Below are 26,382 nucleotides of genomic sequence, written 5' to 3'. Positions count from 1 at the left end.
CTTTTCTAAAGGCAGCTGGCTCACGTCCTGAGAAATGGAGCATCACTCTGCTAATTTCCATCATATCTCTTTCATCAGTGCAAGCTCCAGTTCCCGGGGCACCAAGAAGCCAGGGACGTAAGCTACATGGAGTTGAGCACCTGAAACGTCTAATTTGCTTTCTTCGGTTCGGTCTCACGTGCATTATACAATCCTCTGCTTGTCCTTTGCAGAGGGCCTCCGACTTGGAAGCCGCCTGCGAGCAGCCCATTGAGGAGGGCTCACGCCCCTGACCGAGTGGGCCCGGACGGTCACGTCCCTTGCGTCGGGAGGCGGGGCCTGTTGTCCTGACGTCACGCACCACACCCCGCCTCCCAGATATTATCAGTGGCGCCCGCCATCTTGTCTCAGTGTCTGGTTTGGCGACGAAGCTGCTGGTTGGCCGTGTGGGTCCGTGAGTGGAAGGCGCGCCGGCTCTTTTGTCTGAGTGTCCCCCGGTGGCTCGGTCCCAGGCCGTCCAGTGATTTTCTTCCCCCGGGCAGTCCGCAGAAGCCGCAGCGGCCGCCCGCGCTCTCGGCTTAGTCCCCGCGCCCGGGCAGGACCGAGCCCGCGTCACGCCCCTCAGCCCCCGCCGAGTCCCTTCTCTGTCGCCGCGTCCGAATCGGGTTCCCGGAATCAGAAGGTGCCCCATAGATGGCCAGCTTTCCCCCGAGGGTCAACGAGAAAGAGATCGGTGAGGCCCAGGGTGGAGGGGGAGCGCGGGGACGGCGGGCATGCTGCGAAGGTGCTGGCGCCGAGGGGGTTAGGGGGCCCGGGGAGCAGCGCGGGTGGGGTGGGGGGCCCCGGGAGCGGCGGGGAGTCCGATGCCGAGGCCCAGGAGAAGCGGGGAGAGGCGAGGACCCGCGCCGATTGGCGGGAGGAAGCGGCCCCACGATGGGCGTCGGCCGGGAGTGAATGGACCCGCGCCTCCGAGCGGGCCTCCGAGGTCCCGTGAGGCGGGGCTGGCCGCTCGCCGCCCCGCGGACCCCAGAGTCACCATCGCAGCTCGGCACGGGTCCGAGATCCTGGGGTTCCCTCAGCGTGGGGCTTGGGTGTCGAGTCATCCGGGAGGGCTACCAGCGTGGGCAGGGTGGCCTGACTTAGGATCTCTTAAGTCGGTGATGAAAAAACAGTGAACTTTTGTGTTTTGAGGCGCCCTCGGAGGAGGAGCCGCTCCTGCATGTCAGGCACTGTAGGGAGAAAGGAGCCTGAAGAGGTGCCAGCGGCGTGGCAAACCTTTCTATTTTAAAGGATGGCCTTATGAAAGGGAAGGGTTCAAAGGAGGAACTGTTTTTACCTGTATACACCCGGAGGAGCAGTGTGGATAGGCGGAGTGACGGAGGAGGATGAGATCTGGGAAAGGGCTAGCCCTGTCACGGGCCAAGCTCTAAAAAGACAGGACAATGGGAGTGGAAGTTCGCGTGGGCCAGACCTGCCCAGTGGCCTCCTTTAAAGTACTTCGCATCATTTAAATCCTCTCAAAGGAGCCACCTTTGAGGCCTTTGAATGGGATTGAGTGAAATCATTAGAGGACACTGAACATCACTTTTTTTTAAGTTGGTCCAGCACTTGAGGCAGAGGCAGGCAGATGTGAGAGAGAGAGAGAGAGAGAGAGAGAGAGAGAGAGAGAGAGAGAGAGAGAGAGTGTGTGTGTGTGTGTGTGTGTGTGTGTGAGAGAGAGAGAGAGAGAGAGAGAGAGAGAGAGAGAGAGAAATCAGTCTGGTCTACATAGCCAGTTCCAGTAGCCAAGGCTACATAGTGAAATCCAGTTTAAAAAAAAAAAAAAGTAGTGGCCACTGAGCAGAGAGCTTTTGTATTTTCCTGCTCTTGAAGTGTGTAACTGCGAAATGTTCGGAGGAGGTATTTCTAGGAAGTGTGAGAGACTGGGGTGAATTTCCTTTTTTTTTTTCTTTTTCTTTGAGACAGGGTTTCTCTGTGTAGCCTTAGCTGTCCTAGAACTCACTCTGTACATCAGGCTAGCCTTGAACTCACAGAGATCCGCCTGCGCCTGCCTTCCAAGCGCTGGGATTAAAGGCAGCGTGCGCCGCCACGCCACCACCGTGAGTCATGAATGAATTTCTGTGCACAGATACCTATTAACAGAACTGGGCTGGGCCTTGTTCTCTGAAGGATGAAGTTGAATGGCTGATTAATTTTGAAGCCATGTTAAAGCTACAGAAAACGTAAAATTCCTGCCTGTTTTGTTGTTGTTGTTGTTGTTGGTGGTGGTTGGTTCCCCCCCCCCCCACACACACACACAAGATTTCTCTGTATAATAGCCCTGGCTGTCCTGGAGCTCTGTAGACCAGGCTGGCCTTGAACTCAGAGATCCTCCTGCCTCTGCCTTCTGAGTACTGGGATCAAAGGCGTGCACCAGTACCGCCTTTAATCTAGCGTCTGGTTTTTTTGTCAACTGTATTTTAAAGGTAAGTGTTTTGAACTTAGACCCTTAAAATGAATTCATTATTAGCGGTAGTAGTGTAGGACTTGAACTCAGGACCTTCTAGCACTCTACCATCGAGCTGCATCTCCTGCCCTCAGCTTCTTAGGATCTGACCAATGGTTTTTCCTCCTATTATATTACATACACCATAACACTGTACAAATGTATCTGTGCTTTGGAAACTTTCTTGCCCTCTTTTTCTGAGGGAATGAATAGTGCTTCTTGGAATACCTGCTAAGGTAGGACCATTCATTAAATGACTGCTTATTAATTATTAAGAGCCCCCCCTTTTATGTCTCCTTATTTTCTGGATATAATATAAATTAAGTGCCAAATGTCTTCGAATTTGGTCTTTTGTAAGCCAATTTTTTATTTCTTTGTATGTGAGGTGTCATTTGGAGACAAGGTTAGAGATTTACTCATCTCTCTGTATGGCTTGGGGTGTATGATTACAGCAGCTCCACTCCTGGCATTAATTGTAGTCATGTCAAGTTTGGATTTTCATGTACATGCTGAATGAAAGTAGAAGCAGGACTTGATGAATGAGTAAAGAATTCTAGGCCATAACTGCCTTGAGCTACTGCCCTCTTTAACAAGACGCTGTCACACTTCCTGTCTGCTTAGGAACTGGGAGGCAGGAATGTGAAAAAGAACTTCAGTCTGGTTAGCCTGGTTCAGTGGTGACTCATGATGTAACTGCTGTGCAGATACCACGGTGTAGTTTAGGGCCAGTTTCCCATGTGTGCCCCTTCAGCATTGGGACCTTTTCCAGGGTCGTGAAATTATACATACATTTCTTATGATGCTAACATTAAACAGATGCAGCCATTACATTTTTTTCAAAGTACTGTAGTATAAATGTTGCTCAAGGTTGGTAATGTTTTACTAGTCAGTACTTGAGTATTTAAAACAGCTGATTAAAGCATAAAAACCATTTGGTGTGTCTGTTAGCCAACAAGGAGACATGAAGGAGATTAGAAAAACACTGACCATGTACCATGTATTTTTCAGTTCTTATAATGGTTTAGAACTTCTTGCATTGAGGATGAGTTAGCTTGTTGTTTCATTGTGTTGAAGCAGCCATGTTCCACATCCCTTACTAACTGTATAAAGAAGAGTGGAGAAGTGACTGGGCCAGGGTTTCTGGTTTTGTTTTTCTTTAGAAGGCAAACTCGAAAAATCTTGTGCGAGGAATATAGTGTTATACTTAGATTAACCTGGGGGCCTTCTCGTTGAAACCTAATATTTCCATTGCCTTTTTTTTTTTAAGTAAAATTTTAAAGCTTATTTCCTTTATTTGTGAACAAGGTCCCTTCTACTAAAATGAATGAATTTTGACTAGTGGATGGAGGTTTAACAAGAATCCCAGTTTTTTTTGTTTGACTTTGGGACAGGATTTCTCTTTGTAGCCTTGGCTGTCCTGGAACTCTGTAGACCAGGGTGGCCTCAAACTTAGAGATCCCCCTGCCTCTGCCTCCTGAGTGCTGGGATTAAAGGTGTGTGCCATCACTGCCTGGCTGGGATCCCAGGTTTTAAGAGAGGCTTGGCATATGAAGAGAACCCCAGTGAAAGGACCGTGTAATATTATATGCTTGGGAAAATGCAGGAAGCCTGTAACAGTGTGCTCTTTCTCAAGTTCACACATTAAAACCATTCTACAAACATCTGAGGCTCACCAGCTTGTGAATCTTATATCATGCTCATGTGACTGCCTATTGAATGAATGTAAGTGGGGGTGCTCCACCACTGACAACCCCCCCAAAGTACAGTGTAAAGTTCTGGGTACCACTTTTCTAAGGGCCACTACTAACAAGAATTTATCCAGGAAAATGTGGTGGAGCTAATTAAGGTGGGAAAAGATAGAAAATGGACTCAATTTTGTAATATAAGAAATGATTGGAAAAACTAGACATACTGTAGCTTGGAAGACTCCAGTGCAGATATCACAGTATGCTACGAGAACAAGATTGCTGATTAGGCTCTCTCAGGTCAGAATCAGGACTGAATAGGGGGCAGGGTAGAAGGAAGACTTCAAAAGTGGGAGCTTTGTAGACCAGGCCAGCCCCCGATTTAATTCTGATTGCTGAGATTAAAGGTGTATGCCACCACCACCCAGCAGATTTTGAGTTATTAAAAAAGGGAAAATTGTTTAAGCAAAATAGTTTCTCTTTAGTGATGGGTATCATGGTATTGTCATATAAGAAGAAAAATTTCAGAATAATGTATAAAAATGGGTATTAGGCTTCTTTCCAGGGTTTGCTTGCTTGATTTATTTCAAGGCAGAGTTTCTCTGTGTAGCTTTGGGCCTTTCCTGGAACTCACTCTGTAGCCCAGGCGGGCCTTGAACTCACAGAGATCCGCCTGCCTCTGCCTCCCTAGTGCTGGGATTAAAGGTGTGTGTGGGGGGGGTGCGTGCACCGCCTGGCTTTTCCAGGATTTAAACTATACTCATTTCTTAATGTATCAAATTGGGCCAGGAACATACTTGTGCTTTCCTGTTGGCTAAGTAAATATTAACTGAACACTTGTTGTGCTGGGTGTCTTACTAGCTACTGATGAGGAACACAACACAGACTGGATATTTCACTGAATGGGTCATCTCCCTGCCTCCCATACCAGGGCCTAGTGCTTTCTTTTTTTCCTTTTTTGTTTTGTTTTCAAGACAGGGTTTCCCTGTGTAGCTTTGTACCTTTCCTGGAACTCACTTTGGAGACCAGGCTGGCCTGGAACTCACAGAGATCCACCTGCCTCTGCCTCTGAGTGCTGGGATTAAAGGCGTGAGCCACTGCTGCCCGGCGCCTAATGCTTTCTAGGTAAGCATTCTTTTTTTTTTTTTGTGGTTTTTTCGAGATAGGGTTTCTTTGTGTAGCTTTGCGCTTTTCCTGGAACTCACTTGGTAGCCCAGGCTGGCCCTTGAACTCAGAGATCTGCCTGGCTCTGCCTCCCGAGTGCTGGGATTAAAGGCGTGCGCCACCACGCCCGGCGCAAGCATTCTTACTATTGAGCTATATCTCCAGCTCCCCTTCTGCCTTTTTAAATATCAGTTATTTATTTTGTGTGGAGGTCAGAGAACAAATTGAGAGAAGATTTTCCCCTGTCCCGTATAGGTACTAGGAATTGAACTACATGTACCTGGCAGCAGGTATATTTGCCCACTGAGCCATTTTTGTTGGTCTTCTTTTTTTTTAATTTAGTTTTACTATTTTATGTATATGAGTGTTTTGCTTGCATATACATCTGTGTACCACATTCATGCTTGGTGCCCAAGGAGGTGGTGTACCTCCATGTGGGTGCTAGGAATCGAACCCAGGTCCTTTGCAACATTCTTGCTTTTAACCACTGACCAACTCTCCAGCCTTGCCCTCCAGCTCTTAAAAAACTTATGTTGACAGAGTCTCAGCCTCCTGAATGGCTGGATCTATCTTCATTTATTTATTTATTTATTTAGCTAGCTAGCCTGGTTTGGCTTGGAACTGACCATGTAGCTGAGGGTGATGTTGAAATTCCAATCCTCTTTACCTGGTTTGTGCTGTGATGAAGATAGAAGCCAGGATTTCTTGTATGTTAGCAGGAACAGCAACTGAGCAGAAGGGTTCATAATGCTTGAAAGATCTAAGTCTTAATTCCCCTTCCCACTTTCTTCAGATCTACCTCTATAATCCAGGCTAGTCTCAAAGCCAAGTCATCCTACCCTCACCTCCTTACCACACTGAAACTTTGCGACAAGGTCTCATGTAGCCCAGGCTGGTCTTGAACTCCTCATCTTCCTTCCTAAGCCTTCTAAGTGCTGAGATGATAGGTGTACCCACCACACTAGCAGCATACATACTAAATCTTGCATTGGAAAACCACTTTATCAAAACAAAATCTCTAAAGTTCTGTGGGTGGAAAGCAGAATAAATCCTGACTAAAAGAGAAGGAGAAAAAACTCAGCAAATTCCAAAGAAATGTGGGGGCATCTCAAATCTATGTGGGTATATATAATATCCTGGTTTTGTTTTTGTCTTTGTGTAGGTGTATATAATATCCTGGTTTTGTTTTTGTCTTTGTGTTGGTATATATATTATCCTGGTTTTGTTTTGTCTTTGTGTAGGTGTATATAATATCCTGGTTTTGTTTTGTCTTTGTGTAGGTGTATATAATATCCTGGTTTTGTTTTTTGTCTTTGTTTTAGTGAGATCGCGTACTATAGGGGAACTTCTAGCTCCGGCAGCTCCTTTCGACAAGAAATGTGGTGGTGAGAACTGGACTGTGGCTTTTGCTCCAGATGGTTCCTACTTTGCATGGTCACAAGGATATCGCATAGTGAAGCTTGTCCCGTGGTCCCAGTGCCTTAAGAACTTGTAAGACTTCTTTCTTTGTATTTATAGAATTTACTCTTGTCTTTCAGTGTTGGGTGATAAAAATATTTAAGTTTCCCTTTATAAAATGTTACAAGTTTGTTTGTAGTTTGAACCCATGCACTGGAGGTTTGTGTAAAGAATTACCTGAGCTGGTCATGGTAGTGCATCCCTTTAGTCCCAGCACTTAGGACGTAGAGAGAGCTAGATCTGAGTTCCAGGCCAACCTGGTCTACACAGTAAGTTCTGGGACAGCCAGGACAACATAATAATAGAAAGACCGTCTCAAAAAGAAAAAAAAAAAAAAGAATTCTCTGGGTGGGTGTGGTGGTAATGCCTGTAATACCTACCAGCACTGGGAAAGCAGAGGCAGATGATCTCATGGTGTAGACCAGACTGGTCTACAGAGTGAAAAAGTCTAGACTGAATTTGTACGTTGTAGAGTATTTTAATATTTTTCTCAGACATTTATGCTCCCACCCCTCCCCCACTGAACCTCAGGGCCTCATGCTGGAGCCAATCCTTTGCCAACTAACTTACATCCCTATCTCCTGTTGAGTGTATTTGTATGAAAAGACAGATTAATTGTGCCTCATATTAGTGTGTATGTCCTATTGTGTCAGATCAAATGATCTTTGTTAGGTGAAGTTTTTTGCATTCACTTTGGATTTCACACTATTGGTTAACAGTAGTGTGGATTTCATACACTTTATTGGTTAACAGTAGTGTGCAAACAGATTTTTCTTTAATAAGATAGCCCTACTGTATGGCCTAGATTGGCTTTAAACTCTTTGATTTTTCCGAGACAGGGTTTCTCTGTGTTTTGGTGGCTGTCCTGGATCTCACTCTGTAGATCAGGCTGGCCTCGAACTCACAGAGATCTGCCTGGCTGGCTTTAAACTCTTGATTCTCTCTCTGTCTCAGGCTCCTGGGTGATGCTATCATAGGTGTGAGAACCATAGACCCTAGCTAATCAGGATGGGTGGGTGGGGCTTTAGTGTAGGCCACCTTCAAACTCAGTATGTAGCCTGAGATGACTTTAAACTTCTAATCTTCCTGCATCTCTACTCAGAATTGCTGGAATGACTGGGGGTGTGCCGCCACACCCCATTTATGCTGGGATGGAGATCAGACCTAGGTTTTCAATGTATGCTATGAAAGTGCTCTACCAACTGAAGTTTTTTTTTTTCTTTCCGGAGCTGAGGACTAAACCCAGAGCCTTAGCGCTCTACCACTGAGCTAAATCCCCAACATCCAGCCGAAGTTTTATATGTCTGCTTTTTAAATTATAAAGTTAATACTTTTTTTTTATTTAAACTTGTGTGATCCCTTCACAGCACCAAGGTCCCTGAGGTTCATGATTTCTCATCAAGATACCCTTCTGAAGGAACTTAATCCAGTCCTATCTATCATACCACAATTCTGTTATTTGAGCCTCTTTTATCTCTGCTTGAATTAAGGATATTCACAACATCTTCAAAGTTCTGAGGTCTCTGTCCTCTAATTTCTTGAAACAATTTACTTTAGGTTCATAAAAGATGAATTATGTAGTACTTTGGCAAATGAGCTAAATTAGTCCTTAAGTTTCACAGTGAAAAGTTACCATTTTTTTTCATCATATCATCACTCTGAGCATAAACAAGATGCTGCAGGTTTTGGTGTCACCACTGGGTACATTCACTGTGATAGAAGCTGTCTCGGTTGAGATCCATTGGCCAGGGCTGGACACTGACAACAGTACCCACTCCAGTAGAACCAGGCTGGTACTGCTGCTAAAGAAGGCCCGTTGAAGATGCTTTGGAAGAAAAACAAGTTAGAGATCACTTTCTTTTATTTTGTTTTGTTTTTCCGAGACAGGGTTTCTCTGTGTAGCTTTGTGCCTTTCCTGGAGCTCACTCTGTAGACCAGGCTGGCCTGGAACTCACAAAGATCCTCCTGCCTCTGCCTCCGGAGTGCTGGGATTAAAGGCATGTGCCACCACTGCCCGGCAAAATTACTTTCTTATTGAAGGTCTTCTCAGCCACTAATAGTTTTCATGAGTTGAATTTGTCTGGCCTCATATTTCAGGTACCAATTTTCCCATCTGTAGAAATAGTGTTACAGTTTTGTTGAAATTATTTAACAAGTGTTAACAGTTAGTGTCTACAGAAGTATAGTATAAAGGAGAATTCATTTTCAATCTTTCTCCCCTCAGTCTTTTACATGGTTCCAAGAATGTTACCAATTCAAGCTGTCTGAAGTTGACAAGGCAAAATAGTAATGGTGGTCAGAAAAATAAGCCTCCTGAACACATTATAGACTGCGGAGACATAGTCTGGAGTCTTGCTTTTGGGTCTTCAGTTCCAGAAAAACAGAGCCGCTGTGTTAATGTAGAATGGCATCGGTTCAGATTTGGACAGGATCAGCTACTCCTTGCTACAGGATTAAACAATGGCCGCATCAAAATCTGGGATGCATATACAGGTATGGATTCATAATTTCAAAGATGAACCTGATTATTTTATAATAGCACTGGAATACATGATTTGAGGGTTTTAAGGTACAGAAAGGTGAAAATGGATGTGTCTTTATAATTGTTATAAGTCTTGAGTTCATAATTTTAATTTAGGAGAATAATACAGAGTTCATGCTTGATAAAGTATGCAAAGCATGTATGGGTTGTATTTTAGTTATTTATAAACTAATGCTTTAGTTTATGACTCAGCAAAAATGTCTTACATGCATTTTCAATGATAGCTTAGAGGGTTTTGAGGGAAATCAGTTTTTTTGTGTCCCATGCAGGCCTTAAACTGGATGTGTAGCAGAGGATGACCTTAACTCTGCTTCTCCTGCCTGCATCCTGAGAGCTGGGATTGCAGGCTTGGCTCACACCTCCCAGTTTTATGCAGTGCTAGGACTCCAGGGCTTCGTATGCATGCTCGGCAAGCACCCTATCAACTGAGCATTTATCAACTACAAATCGGGGGTTTTTGTTTTGTTTTTAGCTTTTTCAGACAGGGTCACTCTATACTCATGGCTGTCCTGGAGCTCACTATGTAGACAAGGCTGGTCTCAAACTCACAGAGATCTGTCTGCCCGTCTCTGCCTCCCAATTTTACTGGTGTGCACTACCATGCCCAGCTCCCAAATCTGATTTTAATAATATCTAATCCTCAGAATAGTTTGGTCACCTTATCCAATAGCTAACCACATAGGTTGAAAAGTTGAGTTTTTTGCCAGGTGTGGTGGCACACTCCTTTAATCTTAGCACTCAGGAGGCAGAAGCAGGCCGATCTCAGTTTGAGGCCAGTCTGGTCTGCATAGTGAGTTCTAGGTCAGCTAGGACTATGTAAAGAGATCCTGTCTCCAAAACCAAAAAAAGGAAGTGCTCAAACTGAGCATGGTGATACACAGCTGTAATCCCAGCACTGAGAAGTCTCAGTGGCCAGCCTGGTCTACATTGCCAGTTGAGGGCAGCATGAACTGCATAGTAAGACCTTATCTTCACCAAGGATGAGGGAAGCAGCCCAGTGGTAAAGGGTTAGCTGAACATTGCCTCAAGCCATGGTTCAATGCCCAGCAATTTAAGAGAAAAGAAAGTTTGATTTTGCTCTGGTTGCTAGCATAGTCTGTGTGTTCAGAGATATAAAAGAATTTAAGTGGGTGTTAAAACAAGAGTACTCCAGAACACAGACAATAATAATGACATTGAATTGGGGACAAAAAGCAAAGTTTGATTGCCTTATTAGAAAAAAAAATGAAGGTAACCACAGGTTTTTCTGGAAAACAAAACTTCCAGTAACTGATAAGTACTAAATGTTTAGATACTGTTAAAAGTTGAGAGATAATATTTACTTCATGGGACATTTCATAGTCCAAGGTCAAGGAAATAAAAAGCAAAGAGAAAAGTTGGTATTTTTTGTTTTAAAGTCACACTGGGGCTGGTGAGCTGCTTCAACAGTTAAAGGTGCTTGCTGCCAAGCCTGACAGCTGAGTCTGGGTCCACATGGCAGGAGAGAGCCAGCTCCAGGAGATCGGCCCCAGACACACGCACACACACAAATACAAATACAGAATAGTCATCTGTGCAAATACTTAGAAGAGACAGTGGTATAGGGCTTTCTTGATGCTAATTTGATCTGGGGGTTTGCTCACATTTCAGTCATTCCTTTTACATTTTTCTAGTAAATGCAGTGTTTGTTATCTTGAGAGGAAATTACTTAAAAATCTGTTAAGCAGTGAATCCTCACAAATAACAATAGCCACTAATTAATAAGTGAAATAATTTAGTTCATAGAACTAGGAGGTACCCAAGAATGTCGGTTCATTTTTTTTTTTTTTTTTTTTTTATTTTTTTTGGTGTTTCAAGACAGGGTTTCTCCGAGTAGCTTTGTGCCTTTCCTGGAACTCACTTGGTAGCCCGGGCTGGCCTTGAACTCACAGATCCGCCTGCCTCTGCCTCCTGAGTGTTGGGATTAAAGGCGTGTGCCACCACCGCCCGGCCTGTTCATTCTTTTTTGTTTTGTTTTTAATGTATTTATTTATTTTTAAAGATTTGTTTATTTATTATGCATACAGTGCTCTGCCTGCATGTATCCCTGCAGGCCAGAAGAGGGCACCAGATCTCAATACAGATGGTTGTGAGCCACCATGTAGTTGCTGGGAATTGAACTCAGGACCTTTGGAAAAGCAGCCATTGCTCTTAACCTCTGAGCCATCTCTCCAGCCCCCTGTTCATTCTTTACAGTTAACAAAACTGTAAAAAAATAAGAAATATTGATCCTGTCTCTTTTTTCCCTCTTTCAATCACATTTAGGAAAGCTCCTCCTTAATTTGGTAGACCACATTGAAGTGGTCAGAGACTTAACCTTTGCTCCAGATGGGAGCTTAATACTTGTATCAGCTTCAAGAGACAAAACTCTCAGAGTGTGGGACCTGAAAGATGATGGTATGTATGTCTTGTCTTTGCTCCAGCTGTGCAAAGGAATAAGATACCTCTCTCTCTCTCTCTCTCTCTCTCTCTCTCTCTCTCTCTCTCTCTCTCTGTCTCTGTCTCTCTCTGTCTCTGTCTCTGTCTCTGTCTCTGTCTCGGGTCTCCCTGTATCCCTGTATCCCTGTATCCCTGTATCCCTGGGTGGCCTGGAAATCTTTATGTAGACCAGGCTGGCCTCACAGAGATCCACCTGCCTGTCTCCTGAATGCAGGAATTGAAGGCATGTGCCACCACACCTGACTTGATGTGACTGTTGAGAGTGATTACAGGGTTGCCGCCCGCCCTCCCTGCAGCCCAGCACACCTGTAATCTTAGCTCTAATGGACAAGGCAGGTGGATTGAGAGCTCTAGGCCAGACAGTGGCTAGTTACTAGGGCACTGTATCAGAAAAACACAAACAAATGGCTTGGTGACCAAGGAGTCTTTTTTCTTTCTGTTTAATACTTGGGAAACAAAAACATAGATTAAGCCAGCAGTTACTATTATAAACCGTCTTGACACTGCTCAGAAACCAACCGCACAGATCCATGACTCTAGTTCCAAGGGATCTAACACCTTTTGGCCTCTGTGGACAGTGCACATACATGGTGCACAGACATATGTGCAGCCAAAACACTCATGCACTAGATAAATGAAACTTTCAATAAAAAATTGGAAGTGGGACTCTAAGCAACAGATTTATTCTCCAATAAAATTTAGATTATAGCTTGATTTACAAACCAGGATTTATAATGTGGTTAAATGCTGGTAAGCATGGTTCATAAATTATTTCATTAAAAAGTAAGTGATGTTTTTCCCTCTGATCTCACAGAAAAGTCTGTTGGTATACTCAGTTTTTTTTGGAAACATGGTATCTTGATGTTAACAAAGTTTTATCATTAAGAGAAACAGAAGTGAATGTATATGAGGCTAAAATACCTGCTCTGTCTCCTGAGTGCTGAGATTAAAGATAAATTAGCATGCCTAGCTTTTACATTCCAAAATGTATTATTTATATATTCATGTGTGTCTGTGTGGGGGGGGAATATTCATATATGGGTGCCTGAGGAGGCCAGAGGCATTGGATCTCCTGGAATTAGAGTTACAGGCAGTTGTGAGCGACCCAATTAGGATGCTGGATCAAACTTAGCTCTTCTGTAAGAGCAGAGTTTGCTCTTGACTATGGAATAGTGTCTCTCAAGTCCCATGTAATTTTATGAAGCAACAGCTACTACCCTCTGGGAGTCCGAAGCCAGCCAGGGCTACATAGAGAGACCCAGCCTTGGAAGGAAGGAAGGAAAGAGGGAGGGAGGGAGGAAGGAAAGCCAACAGGTGGCAGATATTGAAGCCCTCTGTATCTATCTATCTATCTGTCTGTCTGTCTATCGCTATTTCTTTTTTCAGCTATAAAAGTGTTTGGTAACTGTTACGGTGGTGCAGTGTTACTGATTGGAAATGAATTCCCCTGACACGGCTGCTTCTTTTTCTTAGGAAACATGATGAAAGTCTTGCGGGGACATCAGAACTGGGTGTACAGTTGTGCATTCTCTCCCGACTCGTCCATGCTGTGTTCAGTTGGAGCCAGTAAAGCAGTATGTGTCAAAGTTCTTGGACATGTATTGGGAATTGGATGATAATGTGTGCTTAATCATTGTAAATCTAAGCAACCTATTAAGTCTGTGCTCGGTGTCATGAATATCTTAATGCTTTATTTCATGATGGAGAGAATTTATTTGCATGTAGAAAATTAGTTATTTGTGAATTGAGAAATTGAATTGCTTTTAGAGATGTTTATAAACTGAAAGTTTTTTGTGAGATCTAGGAAAGTTTATGTGATATAGATAAGATCTAGTCCATATGTTAAGATAATTCCTTATTGATTATTTTCTTTGTTTTTGTTTTGTTCAGTTTGCTATTTTGTTTTTTTAAGTAGATTCTGTACATTTAACTGGAAAAAACACAGTAATTTAAAACCATAGTGAAATGAGCACTCATTTCTGTGCGAGAGTGGATTGTAGATGAAGCTGCACATTGTTTTACAGCTTGCCTGTTGACAGCTGAAGTAGTGACTGTTGAGGGCTGTACTTGCAGTGAACTGTGGTGTACTAGCTCCGAGTTAATGTAGTTTTAAGAGCTTAGCAGTAGCCTTGAGTATTTATGAAAGTGGCTGAACTCCAGATATGTGTAATGATTACAGCACACTTTGGACTAACGGGGGTGGGGGTTGTGGCTAGATAAAACACATTTTATTTTGCCAAGAAGTATGTTAAAATGATAGTCGTGAATGTTAGAAGTTTAGAACAAAATAGCTTAGTTTGTTTTGTTTTGTTTTTTAAGTCATAAAACAAGCTAGATGTTGACGTTGCTATTTTAGGCTGTGTGTTTTCCATATGCTTCTTGCTTTCCCTGTCACAGGTGGTGGCAGCAATATTGGTGTGATTGAGGTTATGCTGGCACCACTCGCACACAGGCGCACATGGTGTTAGCTGGGCAGAAAGAGTGGCATCTCTGGCTACCGGGCTGGGGGCGACCTTTACCATAGGATGAAGTAACCTTGCATTCGGCTGCAAGGTGTACTGTACGTACACAGGTGCTGGTCGATGTCCACTTCTGCTTTTCTTCCTTTCTTTCTTTTTCTTTTTTTCCCCTTTAAAAAGTAATTTCCCCCACAGTAAAATCCAGACTCCTGAGTAAATTGATCTTCCAGTTTGATGGAATTGAGAGTCTGACAGTTGAACCCAATTTAATGTAAAGAAATTGGTTTTTGAGTGCTTTCTCTGTTGCTTTTTGGAATTTTCTAAGATACTGGCAGTACCTTAGATAACTGCCCAGTTATTATGCTTATTTCCTTTGGAAACAATGTGTGCAGACAGGACGTGGCAGAAAAGACTGCACTACAGGAGGAGGAAGCTATCTCACCAGGCTTCCTGTAAACCTCCAAGTTTATGTTTAATCTAACAACCTGCAGTAAGCATTAGAATCCTGTCTAGAGCTCCTTGGGAGGCTGAGGCAAGTGGATCACAAGTTCAAGACCAGCCTGGGCTACTTAGTTCAAGGCCAGCCTGGGCGTCTTGGTGAGACACTGCTTCAAAGCAAAAAACCCAGCAAAACTTATTTAGAACCCTCTGCACAGTCTTTGGATGTTTAAAATCTAAACTGTATGTGAGCTTGTTTTGAAGTAATTTAACTTTTATGCTGAAAATGGCTAATGATTATAGTCAGTTTGGAAAAATAAGACTGTTAATTACAAAAATATTATAATTATATTATTTTATAAAATAGCATTTTCATTTGTGTAATGTGGTTTAACATCTTTGTTGTTTGCCAACAAAATTACATTTGGCTGTGAAAATTCTCTTTTCTTGCAGTATCTGTTTCTCTTCCTAGGCTCTCGGTGGTGACCCAAGCCTTTTGTAAACAAGTGATTATCTCAAAGGGAGATGCCAATGGAGTAACAATTTGCTAACATTACATTTTCTGTCTGTATCTATTTTTAAAAATTGGTAGTTTCTGGAAAAAAGAGAAAGGGGTTTGTAATACTTAACCCTATTTATTTCCATATATTTTAGTTAATTAGTTTTTGGAATAAATGGATTTCAATATGTGGTTAAATTGTATTGCCTTTATTTTCCCTTTAGGCTTATTTTTTAAATTAACATTTAACAGAAACATTTGAAATAGAAATTTGCATGTCTGCTTTAATTAACTTAAAGACTGATTTTTTTAATCTATGACACTGAGCATATTCTTTAAATTACTCATAATTTGTAATTAATTTAATGTAATGTTAAAATAGCAGTTGTAGTTTAAGATATGCCCCTTTGTCCTCTGTGTCTGAGTGAATCTATAACATTTGCCTTTTTACTATTGCAGGTTTTCCTTTGGAATATGGATAAATACACCATGATAAGGAAACTGGAAGGACATCACCATGATGTTGTAGCTTGTGACTTTTCTCCTGATGGAGCATTGCTAGCTACTGCATCTTATGATACTCGTGTGTATGTCTGGGATCCACACACTGGAGACATTCTGATGGAATTCGGGTGAGTACATGAATTATCCCAGTCTGTAATCCAATACTATCAGTATGGCTTTGAAGAAGTTATGTGAAAAATTAGAATCCCTAACAAAATGTCAAATTAACAATCTCATAAATTAAAATTTTTCCCATTATGTGATCACTTGAGTAATGCACAAAGCTTTAGATAAACTCAGAGTAAATGTGGCTCTTATTAGGTGGGTCTTGGTGTTTAAGTGTCTGGTTCTGTAGAAATTTAATATACTGGAGTTTCATGCCTGTGGAAAAAGGTTAGACAGAATGTTAAATGTGTGCCGTGTGTGAAAAAGAGGTGAACGATTCTTTCAGAAGCCCTTGCTTTGGTTGGCAGTTCTAGCAGGGAAGCACAGTTACTGTTGGGGACGCTGTTACTGAAGAACAGTCCTGTTGGGGACGATGTCTTTCTGACTGAGCACACAACCTCCTGTTACATTTAGCCTGGCTGTAACAGCTCTCCTCTGTCTTGGTTGTATCATTGGAGCCCCACTTTAAATCTTATTCAAAGGCCAATGAACTTGGATACCAAGGCCATTTTGTTTTTTTGAATGATTCTAAAACCCACTGAAACTATGTCTCTGACCCCAGGCACCTGTTTCCCCCACCTACTCCAATATTTGCTGGTGGAGCAAATGACCGATGGGTACGAGCTGTGTCTTTCAGTCATGATGGACTGCATGTTGCGAGCCTTGCTGATGATAAGTAAGTATTTGGGGTGTAGTTTTGACTATTCAAACCTCATACTTTAATGATAACATGCTTTAAGTCATAACACCTTTCTAGCGAGGTTCAGGTTTTTTGAGGGTGGGGCTTGACAACACCTTGCTTTTTTGCCTCACTGGCTATGGTGGTACACACCTGTAAAATTGGTGGCCATTACTTTTGAGATTAGGCAGTGTAGAAAAGAATAAAGCAGATTATGTTATTTTATCTGTAAGAAAATGAGAAAGCTTCCAATTGTGAACATTACAGTTTCAAACACTGAGGTTACAAAGCCATGCCTTGTGATCTCTTTGGAGTTCATCCAGATTGCCAAATGGTATAGAATATAAAATAGTATATAAAGTACACTAGTATTGAGCTAGCTGAATGTGGAGGCTCACACCTGTAATTGCAGCACTTTGGGAGGCTGAAGCAGGGGGATTCCAGCTTGGGCTATGTAGTGAGACCCTATCTCAAACAACAACAAATTACTATTAGCTGGATGGAGACGACACATGCCTGTAACCCCAGCCCTTGAGAAGTAAAGAAAGGCAGGAAGATGGAGTTTTGCTGGCCTGGGTTACATATGAGCCTGTCTCAACCAGTCACTGTGATCTCTGGAGTGATTGTGTGTGTGTGTGTGTGTGTGTGTGTGTGTGTGTGTGTGTGTGTGTGTGTGTGTACTCTGTGACTCAGAACTCAGAAGTATTGTTTTCTGACTTACTAACTCACTCCATCGCTCATTTCCCTTCCAGAATGGTGAGGTTCTGGAGACTCGAGGAGGATTGTCCAGTACAAGTTGCACCCTTGAACAATGGTCTTTGTTGTGCCTTTTCTACTGATGGCAGTGTTTTAGCTGCTGGGTAAATACTCTTTCCTGTTCTTTTTCTTTTGAAGGTTGTTTTTTTTAGTTTGTATGTATGGATGTTTTGCTTGAATGTCTGTGCACTGTGAGTGTGTAGTGCTTATAGAGGCCAGAAGAGTGATCAAGAACTGGAGTTCTAGGTGTTTTTGTGAGCCACCGTGTCAGTACTGGAACTGAACTCTGGTCTTGGGAAAGCATCGAGTGCTCTTAACAGCTGAATCATCTCTCTAGCGTCTTTCATTTCTTAACAGCAGAAGTCGTGTAAATTTCCTAAACAAACTCTTAAAATCCTGTTACTGCCTTGTCCTGGAGTACATCATTGCTACTTACTAGATTTAAAGTAAGATTGTGGTTCTGATAATAGAGCTAGCTGTAGGGATGTGGAATATGTGTAGTTGGGTGACTGGCTTTGTTTCTTTTATTTCTCTAAGGACACATGACGGAAGTGTATATTTTTGGGCTACTCCAAGGCAAGTCCCTAGCCTTCAACATTTATGTCGCATGGCGATCCGAAGAGTGATGCCCACCCAAGAAGTCCAGAAACTTCCGGTTCCTTCCAAAGTTTTGGAGTTTCTCTCCTACCGGGTTTAGAAGGAAGACTGCCTTTCCTGGTGGGGCCTGACAGAACACTTTTACAAGACACACCTCAAGCTTTACCAACTTAAGCATTTGTTCATAAAGGCTCGGAAGATTTATTTAATTTGATTGACTCTTATACTTCATTTCTTTTGTTAGTTGAACTTTTAAAGCATTATTTATAGACCATAGGAGAAATATTTCTGAACATATCATGTAATTTTTTTTAAAGATTAACTGTGAAAACATATACATACCTGTACATATTTAGATACAAGCTGCTATGTATTGAATGGGCCTTTTTAGTTTTCTAACTCTTAGTCTGACCTGTATATATTGCTTCAGTAGAGCCATAGTGTATATATGTGCTGTTTGTTGGAACAAATTTAGTGGAATTTTTGTTCTCTTGTATTGGGACACTGAGTTTCGATGATGCTGAATTAAAGCAGAATTGCCTCATAGGAAATGGGATTGGTTAGGATGGGTGGTGTCGGAACTGCCTGGTGAAAGAGAATTTTTGTATATGGCAAAGATTTTCTGCAAGAATGGTGTCAGGGAATTTGAATGTGACATTTAAAAAAAGAGCCAGTAAAAAGGTAGCTAGAAAAGTTGTTTCTCTTTAGGCCTTAATTTTGGAAAGCAGCTACTTACCCCTCAGAGAATAAAGTATTATGCATTCTTGTCAGTTTGAAAAATACACCTATTGCATTATTGATAAATATTTTGTTAATACTAAGGGACAGTTATTTTAAGGTTTTTTTTCCCAAGAAACAAACACGTACTCTGTTTCTGCAGAGAATATTGGTGACTTACCAAAGAGAAGCAATAAAATGTGTCTGCTTTTGCCTTCTGTTATTTATCTTATCTGCAGATGTTGAGAATGTATGCATTATGTAAAATGCTTGTTTTATATCTTTGTTGAGTTTTTTTAATTAAAAGATATAAAAAATAATACATTGCAGATGTTTCTTTCATGTGTTGCATTATGTAATACTTTTGTCTAGCTGCAGTGTAAGGTTAATGGTGACCCACAAGCACACAAGACAAAAACAGTGAGGGAAGAAGCCATGTGACAGGAAGGCATAACAGTGAGGAAAGAAGCCATGTGACAGGAAGGCATTGATTCGTGAGCACATGCACGCCCTTGTGCTCTGGGGACACTGCTCTAGCTGCACTTACTTAGAAGCACCCAAAGCTGTAGAACAAAAGAAAACAGCGTCTGAGCTAAAGAATATCTATTAGAAAAACTGATAGGCTCAAGTTAAACCTGCTTGGTTAAATGATAGACTGGTGGTCTAGGTCCTCGGAGAAGGCAAAACCACACAGTATTTGCCATGCATGATCTCAGGATATGACATCTCCACTGAGAATATTTGGAAGTTCTTTATGTTGGCTATGTTAAAGTATATGGAAGTGGTTATGAAAGCCAGGAAAGAATCTGAGTGCCATCTGTATCACACAAGGAGCAAAAGCACCTCTAGCCTCTTTGTTAATTTCACTTATTTACTATAATTTTAAGATTTAAATATATAAAATTATACTTAATCTCCACACGATTATTTCTTTTCTAGAACCACACAAATAACAGTCATGCAAAGAAAGATACTTAGTTGAATGATCCACTCTGCTTGAGATGGCCCCAGTGTTGGCACCTCAGTGCCACAGAAAAGAATACAACCGAATGGAAGACAAATGCGAACATCCCTGAGCTTCCCTTTGTCTTAGAGAACACAGGCAGCGCAGGATGCTGGTTCTACATGACCAAAGGGAGGAAGGAAAAAAGGTGGTTGGGCTCTTTCTTGGGTCAGATCCTAACTGATTTTAGATTGAAGTGGGCCTTTTTTTTCTTGTATATTTATTCCTTGCCTAAGCCAATGCCATTTGGAGAACTGGCAAGAGATTATTGACATTAGGATTTGATAGCATGGAGTTGTGGAGGTTTTTTGGTTTCATTTTTTGAGACAGAGTCTCACTGTGTAGCTCTCCCTGGGTGGCCTTTAACTCAAGACCCCCCTATTCCTACCTCCCAGCTGATTTCCCACTCTGTATTTGTAAGGGTGGGTATGAATGCAGGAAAGTGTCTCATACTATCATAATGATAGAATACCACTTTAAGGCCTGTAGCCTGATCTTAGGTTGGCAAACCCTCAGTTTATGATCCTTGAAATTCCTTGCCTGCTTGTGATTGAGATAAAGTTGGATTGGGCTGGTCTGCACTGCCCTAAGGACTGTGAGACCTACCATGGGCTGGAGGAAACTAGCAGTGGACTTGGCTGTCAGCCGAGCTCAAGGATAAGAAAAGAGAGGGCATGAGAAGTTAAACATTGTCTCACATGGCAGAAGCCATGGAGGCCGTCAGTCTGAATACTTGGAGGTGACACAGCATTCCATACAGGCAGTTCCCACCAGCTTCTGACCGAAGTGCATTTTAGCTATAGACCATGCAGATCATAAACCCGTAGATTACTCCAGGGCTGGAGAGGTACCCCAGTGGGGAAGGGTCCTTGCTGCCAAGCCTTGAGGACCTGAGTTCAGAATCTGCAGGGTGGGAATAGAGAACTGATTGGCACAAGTGTCCTCTGGCCTGCACAAGCACATCACTTGTGGGCACCCCCACCACTAAATAAATAGGAGCCACAGGAGCAGATCTATTGCTCCAAGGCTTCCATGAGTACAGAGTACCAACATGCCACACTGAGAACTCTGCATACAGGTGATCAAAACTCAGATCTGACATGTGAAGAATGGAGGAGGCTTATGTCCAACACATGACCTTTTTCCAAACAAAAGGGAAGCTGCTGTGGAGTGGCCAGATTTTCAGATGTATTTGCGTATATACGGTAGTCACTGAACGCTTACCTAGTACACACACACAAATCCACATCTGTGCGTGAGCGGTTCACAGCAGCCGCACTCAGTTCAGTGCAGCTGCAAGTGGGTGATTTAAGGTATTGGGATAAATGTTGAGTCAGTTTTTAAGGTAGGGCCCGTGGGCTGGAGGGCCAGCCCAGTGGCTGCTCTTTCAGAGGATGGGTTCAGTTTCAGCACCCACATGGTAGCTCACAACTGTCTGTAACTGCAGCTGTAGGGAATCTGATGCCCTCTTCAGGCATCCCCTGACAAGGCATCTCTGTGATGCACAGTAGAGGTATACATGAGTGCATAATGGTTTCAATAAGAACATAGGGTATTGGTGGTAGTGTACTGGCTTTGGGGAGGGGGCAGTATTTAAATCCTGTATCTCTGAAAAGTGAGAACTCTTGACAACAGACAAAATGTTGGCACCTAAAGGAATGATCATCCTTGGTGTGTTTATGTAAGGTATTCTGATAATTAAACATCTTTGCTAGGCCCTGGGGAGGCTAGTGGTTAGAGCATTTGTTGCTCTTGCAGAGGACCTGAGTTCCATTGCCAGCACCCACAGGCAGCTCACAACTGTTTGTGACTCCAGCGGCAGGGGATGCCACACTTTCCTCTGACCTCCTTGGGCACTAGGCACATCTGTGGTACACATACATACATGCAGGCAAAACACTTACACACATAAAATAGAATCTAAAACAAAAAAAAAAACTAACAAAACCCAGAACAAAAACATCCTATTGCTGTATTTAATGAGGCAAGTCCACGTAATTTATCTGGTAATCAAGAGAGGTTTATTTCTGGGATAACTTACAGCCAAGAGGGATGGGTTACAGGATCCAGGAGAGATGAGGTACCACCCAGCAGAGAACTCCGACTTGATCTCCCATCCAGATTCCAGGACCACGAGGTATCCAGAGAAAGCAAGCACGGATGCATCTAAGAGTCTTAAGGGGGTCCCTCTTGGCCACGTCCCAGGGGCAGGTCATAGGCAGGTGTGGCCGTTACCTGCTGTCACTCTAGGGGCAGTGTTTCAAGGTCAAAGCTGGAACAACTACCCACTACAACATCCCTTGCTCTAAAGCTTGCCTTTAGCCAAAAGCAAGAACTGGGTGTGCACCGGGGTAAAGTGAGACTGTTCCAGGGGATTTGTAGCTTTCTGTGGCAGTCACTTGATCCATTTGTTATTAACTCTAGCAGGACATGTTCCTACTGGAGTCAGCGAGCTGATCTTCCCCTGTGGCCTGCTGACAGACATCAACTTTCAGGCTGGGGAAATAGCTCCGCGGGAGTGTGCTTCCCCAGCATGCCGGAGGCCTCCAGGTTCAACCCACGGCACCACAAGGGAAAAAAATAAGAAAGACATCAGACTTTGGGGCTGGAGAGATGGCTTGGTTAGTAAAATGCTTGCTGTGTGAGTGTGAGGACCTGAGTTCTGATACCTAGCACCCACGTGAAAAGCCGGAGTGCCTGGCACATGAATCAGTAATCCCTGGGGAGACCAGGGAGACAGGCAGGTTCCCGGAGCTCACTGGCCAGCCATTCTACCCCAATCAGTGAGAGTCCCTATCTGAAGGATAGCCAGAAGTTGCTATCCCAATAGGTTGTGTTTTCCAGTTGTTGGTTTATAATGCAATGTTTTCATGCAGTAGTGAATAAGGATTGTCACCCTCTTACCACTGCAGGCCGTGCGTCAGTCTCACACAAGAATAAGGATGTGAGACTGGAGAGATGGCTCAGTGGTTAAGAGCACAACTGCTCTACCAGAGGCCCCGGGTTCAATTCCCAGCACCCACAGGGCAGCTAACAACTGTCTGTAACTCTAAGATCTGATACCCCCACACTATTCAAAAAAAAAAAAAGAATAAGGATGTATTAAGTGATGCCAAGGAAGAGGATGCAGAATTGAGCCAGGACTGAGGCGAATGTAAACGGGGAACCACAGGCCCTAAACACAAAATGGAAAGCAGGATGTTGTATGGTTCTCAGTGTCCATCTAGGCAATTACTGAGGAAAAGGACAGTTACTATATGTTAGGAACTGGCCACTGACCACCAGTTCGTCCCCATGTTGAACTGGTCATCCTAATGGGATGATATTAGGAAATGGGGACTTGGGAAAGTGGTTTAGGCCATGAGGATTGGAGCCCTTGTAATGGGATTTGTGCCCTTATAAAAGTGACCCTAGGGGACTGGAGAGATGGCTCAGTGGGTAAGATCACCAACCGCTCTTCCAGAGGTCCTGAATTCAATTCCCAGCAACCACATGGTGGCTCACAACCACTTGTAATGAGGTCTGGTGGTCTCTTCTGGCCTGCAGGGACACATGCAGACAGAATACTGTATACATAATAAATATATCTTTAAAAAAAAAAAAGTGACCCTAGAGAGATATCTCCACTCTATTAAAGCTACTAGTCCCCAACTGTGCTGGCTCCTGGATCTGTGAGAAATGTTTGTTGCATCTAAGCCACCCAGTCTGGGAGCTTTCTAACAACAGAGCAAACAGACCAGCAGGCATGCCTCCTGTGAGCCAAGAATAAACTCTGCTAAAGCATGAAGCTGGCCTCTTGTGTGCATCCCCCACCACCAAGGTTTGGATCTGAAAATTCCTCCACAGGCTTGTTTTGAATGCTTGAAGGTTATTTTAAAAGTTTTAGACTCTTGGAGGTAGGGTCTGCCTGGCCGAATCAGGTCACTGAATGCTGGGGTATGTTGAAGGTTGTATCTTACCCCTACTTCTGGTCTAGCTCTCTCTACCTTCCTAATCTGCCACCGTGTGAACGAACAGCTGGGGCCTCGTGTTCCCACTGCCATGCCTTCTCTGCCTGCCGGACCAAGTGAGACGGGATATTTGTCCCTTGAGTTGGTTCTGTCGGGAACTTTGGTCACAGTGACATGAAAATCAGTGACACGCCCAGTGTTATCAGCCCCTGCAGGGACTTCAGGTTTTCTCTTGGATGTTATTGGTGGGGCTGGGCAGAGAATCAGCCGACTTCTGTGGTCCATCTGCGCTGCAGGGGTCTGCAAGCAGGACCTGGGAAACAGGAAGCCCACAAGTCAGAGGTGGTCCCCACCTCTTCTTCTAGTTCCTCTCAGCCTGGTTTTGTTGTCTTCATTTTTGTTGGCCCCAGCTCCCAGGATAGCCTGTGAACTAAAGGGTCTCTTTGGGGGTCCCAGATAAGCTGCCCCAGGTCATTGCAGTCGTGCCTGAGTTCTATGAGGCCATCCCACCGCCTCCTTGGACTTTCAAATAAAGCCCTGTTTCGAATAAGTTAATCATTCTTAGATGTTGAGTCTTTGTTTAGAAAGGCAAATTCCTTACACCTGAGGAGATTCTTCAGCCTTCCCATGGGAGGTGCTGGTGTCTGGCATTTGGGTCACAAGGATTGGTTGTCAGTGCCAAGACTGGATGAGGTGCAGCAGAGGCAGACATGGACAGAACCCAAGCTGCGGGGGTTTGGATGAGAGACTCACGATCCACTCACCAAGCTTGTGCTGTGTGGAGAAAGCAGGTCCCTCAACTGGGTCATGCTACTCAGCGCCTGGCAAAAGGCAAGGCTTCTGGGCTTGGTCCCATCTGGCTCCCAGCAGAAGGGCGTGCCTATAGCAGTTTGGCCACGCTCCTCACCCCAAGACTGCTGCCCAGAGGATGTTGCAGACAGAGGCTGCTATCTATCCTAAGGAAGAAGGCTCGTGTGATCGCTAGCTTGGCTGCTTAGTGATGTAATAACGTCTCCCCACACTGGTGACGTTGGCTCTTAATCCCTTTCTGCAGTGGTAGGTCCTGGCAGCTGCTTGACATTTGGTACCGACGGTTGTTGAGCATTGACCACAGGCTCATCTCACTGTTCCTGGTGCTCTTCAGCAGTTCTGGGAAGTTACTGTCTTCCTTTCATGGCTGTGCGAGCTCAGAGACTAACTCCCTCTTCCAGGTGGAGATGAGCTGGTGATCTTGAGGTCCAAGATGGCGCTGACTACAGACTCCCATTCCTCTTCATAATCGTTGTGAGTGGACTCTAGAAAGGAAACAAGTCAGTCTCCTGACAGTGTCCTTGCCAACCCTCCTCCACCCCCCACCTTTCCCAGGGAGGCCAGCCATGATGTCAGGCTAACCTTTTCCCAATACACCCTACCCTTTTCACTGGACTGTGGAAAAAGCAAACAAGGAATGACCCTGACTATAACGAGGCAATTGAAATAACACGGAAGGACTATCGCGGCGCCCTGCCCTTTGCTCAGTGCCTAGGAAAATTACACCGGAAGTTAGTCGGCTCCCCCACACTGCTGTCCTTGGGTACACATATCTCACTCAAACAGATCATTTTTATTGCCCACGTGACAATCCAACTCAAGCAGGCGGTAGCAGGATTCAGCAGGGCTGGGCTGAAGGTGAGAAGTGAGCTGGCCTCGCATCTCTCTCGTTGAAGATCAACACCGGACCAGGGCACAGGAGCCTCGTGTACCAGCAAGATTGGCCTCACTGGTCCGGAGATGACCTGGACCAGAGTCCTCGAGGCTGGATTGGACTGGATGTCGGTTCTCTGTGCCAGCTCACAGATGCTATTGATGGAGTGGGGGTAAACACAGTAACAAAGCTCAGTCATTCTTGCCACACTTCTTGGATGAAAAGTTAGACTCGGATTCTCCTCCCAGAAGCTGAGTATTATGGAACATGAGTGTGCCCAGCACTTTGGAGGTGAAAGTAAACTGAGGACGCCCTGATCTAAATGAGACCCTACCTCAATAAAATAAAAACCTCCTTTACATAAAAAGATTATTCATTTATTTTTATTTCTGTTGGTTTGTTACCCCCTGGCTGTCCTGGAACTCACTCTGTAGGCCAGGCTGGCCTCAAATACAGAGATCCGCCTGCCTCTGCCTCCCGAGTGCTGGGATTAAAGGTGTGTGCCACCACCCAGCTATTTTTTGTGTGTGTGTGTGTGTTGTGTGTGTGTGTGTGTGTGTGTGTGTGTGTGTGTGTGTGTGTGAGAGAGAGAGAGAGAGAGAGAGAGAGAGAGAGAGAGATATGTACAAGCCATATGTATTTGGGTGCTCTCAGAAGCCATAAGGGGGCACCCAACCCCCTAAATCTGGCGTTACAGGCAGTTCTGAGCCACCTGACACAGGTGTGGTGAAGCAAACTAGAATTCTGTGAAAGAGAAGCAAGGGCCATTTCTCCAGCCCCTCCATCACATTTTATTTTTGTTTTTAAAAATTTACTTATTGTGTATATAGTGTTCTGCCTACATGCCAAAAGAAGGCACCAGATCAAATTATAGATGCTTATGAGCCACCATGTGGTTGCTGGGAACTGAACTCAGGACCCCTGGAAGAGCAGCCAGTGCTCTTAACCTCCGAGCCCCCAATCACATTTTAATATCTCTGAAACTGAGATGTATTTTGTCATCAGCGTGGTTTTCAAGATCCTGTTGGGTGTGGTTGCACATGCCTATAACCCCAGCACCCAAGAGAGTAAGGCAAGAGGATAGAAAGTTGAAGGAGCTAGGTCAGGTATGGTGGTGCAGAGAGGCCGATCTGGTCTACTGAGCAAGTTCCAGAACAGCCA

At 43.9% G+C, this 26,382-nt stretch overlaps 1 protein-coding gene across 3 annotated transcripts; it reads left to right on the top strand.

Annotated features, from left to right (window-relative positions):
• The first annotated feature begins 370 nt into the window (after nucleotides 1–370).
• Nucleotides 371–18,903, top strand: Wsb1 (WD repeat and SOCS box containing 1). Of its 3 annotated transcripts, XM_028866914.2 has the most exons (9): nucleotides 371–712; nucleotides 6,636–6,804; nucleotides 8,996–9,264; nucleotides 11,597–11,728; nucleotides 13,244–13,344; nucleotides 15,626–15,798; nucleotides 16,398–16,511; nucleotides 17,267–17,374; nucleotides 17,808–18,903. In XM_028866914.2, the coding sequence occupies exons 1-9, from the start codon at nucleotides 673–675 to the stop codon at nucleotides 17,965–17,967; spliced, it is 1,266 nt and encodes a 421-aa protein (XP_028722747.1). In that variant the 5' UTR covers nucleotides 371–672; the 3' UTR covers nucleotides 17,968–18,903. The 3 variants fall into 3 exon arrangements, with proteins under 3 accessions (XP_028722747.1, XP_037057510.1, XP_028722748.1); XM_037201615.1 differs by lacking the exons at nucleotides 371–712; nucleotides 6,636–6,804; nucleotides 8,996–9,264; nucleotides 11,597–11,728 and having other exon boundaries at nucleotides 13,251–14,342; nucleotides 17,808–18,727; XM_028866915.2 differs by lacking the exons at nucleotides 371–712; nucleotides 6,636–6,804; nucleotides 8,996–9,264; nucleotides 11,597–11,728; nucleotides 13,244–13,344 and adding an exon at nucleotides 14,532–15,281 and having other exon boundaries at nucleotides 17,808–18,727.
• Nucleotides 18,904–26,382: the final 7,479 nt, after the last annotated feature.

The sequence above is a fragment of the Peromyscus leucopus genome, chromosome 8b (genome assembly GCF_004664715.2).
Source record: "Peromyscus leucopus breed LL Stock chromosome 8b, UCI_PerLeu_2.1, whole genome shotgun sequence".
In the NCBI taxonomy this organism is placed as follows: Eukaryota; Metazoa; Chordata; class Mammalia; order Rodentia; family Cricetidae; genus Peromyscus; species Peromyscus leucopus.
Note: the sequence above shows the minus strand (reverse complement) of the source record. Positions and strands in the feature narration are given on the sequence as shown.

Coding starts and splice junctions, on each gene's coding strand:
- Wsb1 (XM_028866914.2), top strand. CDS start 673: ATGGCCAGCTTTCCCCCGAGGGTCAACGAGAAAGAGATCG. Junction 713..6,635: donor GGTCAACGAGAAAGAGATCG/GTGAGGCCCAGG, acceptor TCTTTGTTTTAG/TGAGATCGCGTACTATAGGG. Junction 15,799..16,397: donor GACATTCTGATGGAATTCGG/GTGAGTACATGA, acceptor CTCTGACCCCAG/GCACCTGTTTCCCCCACCTA.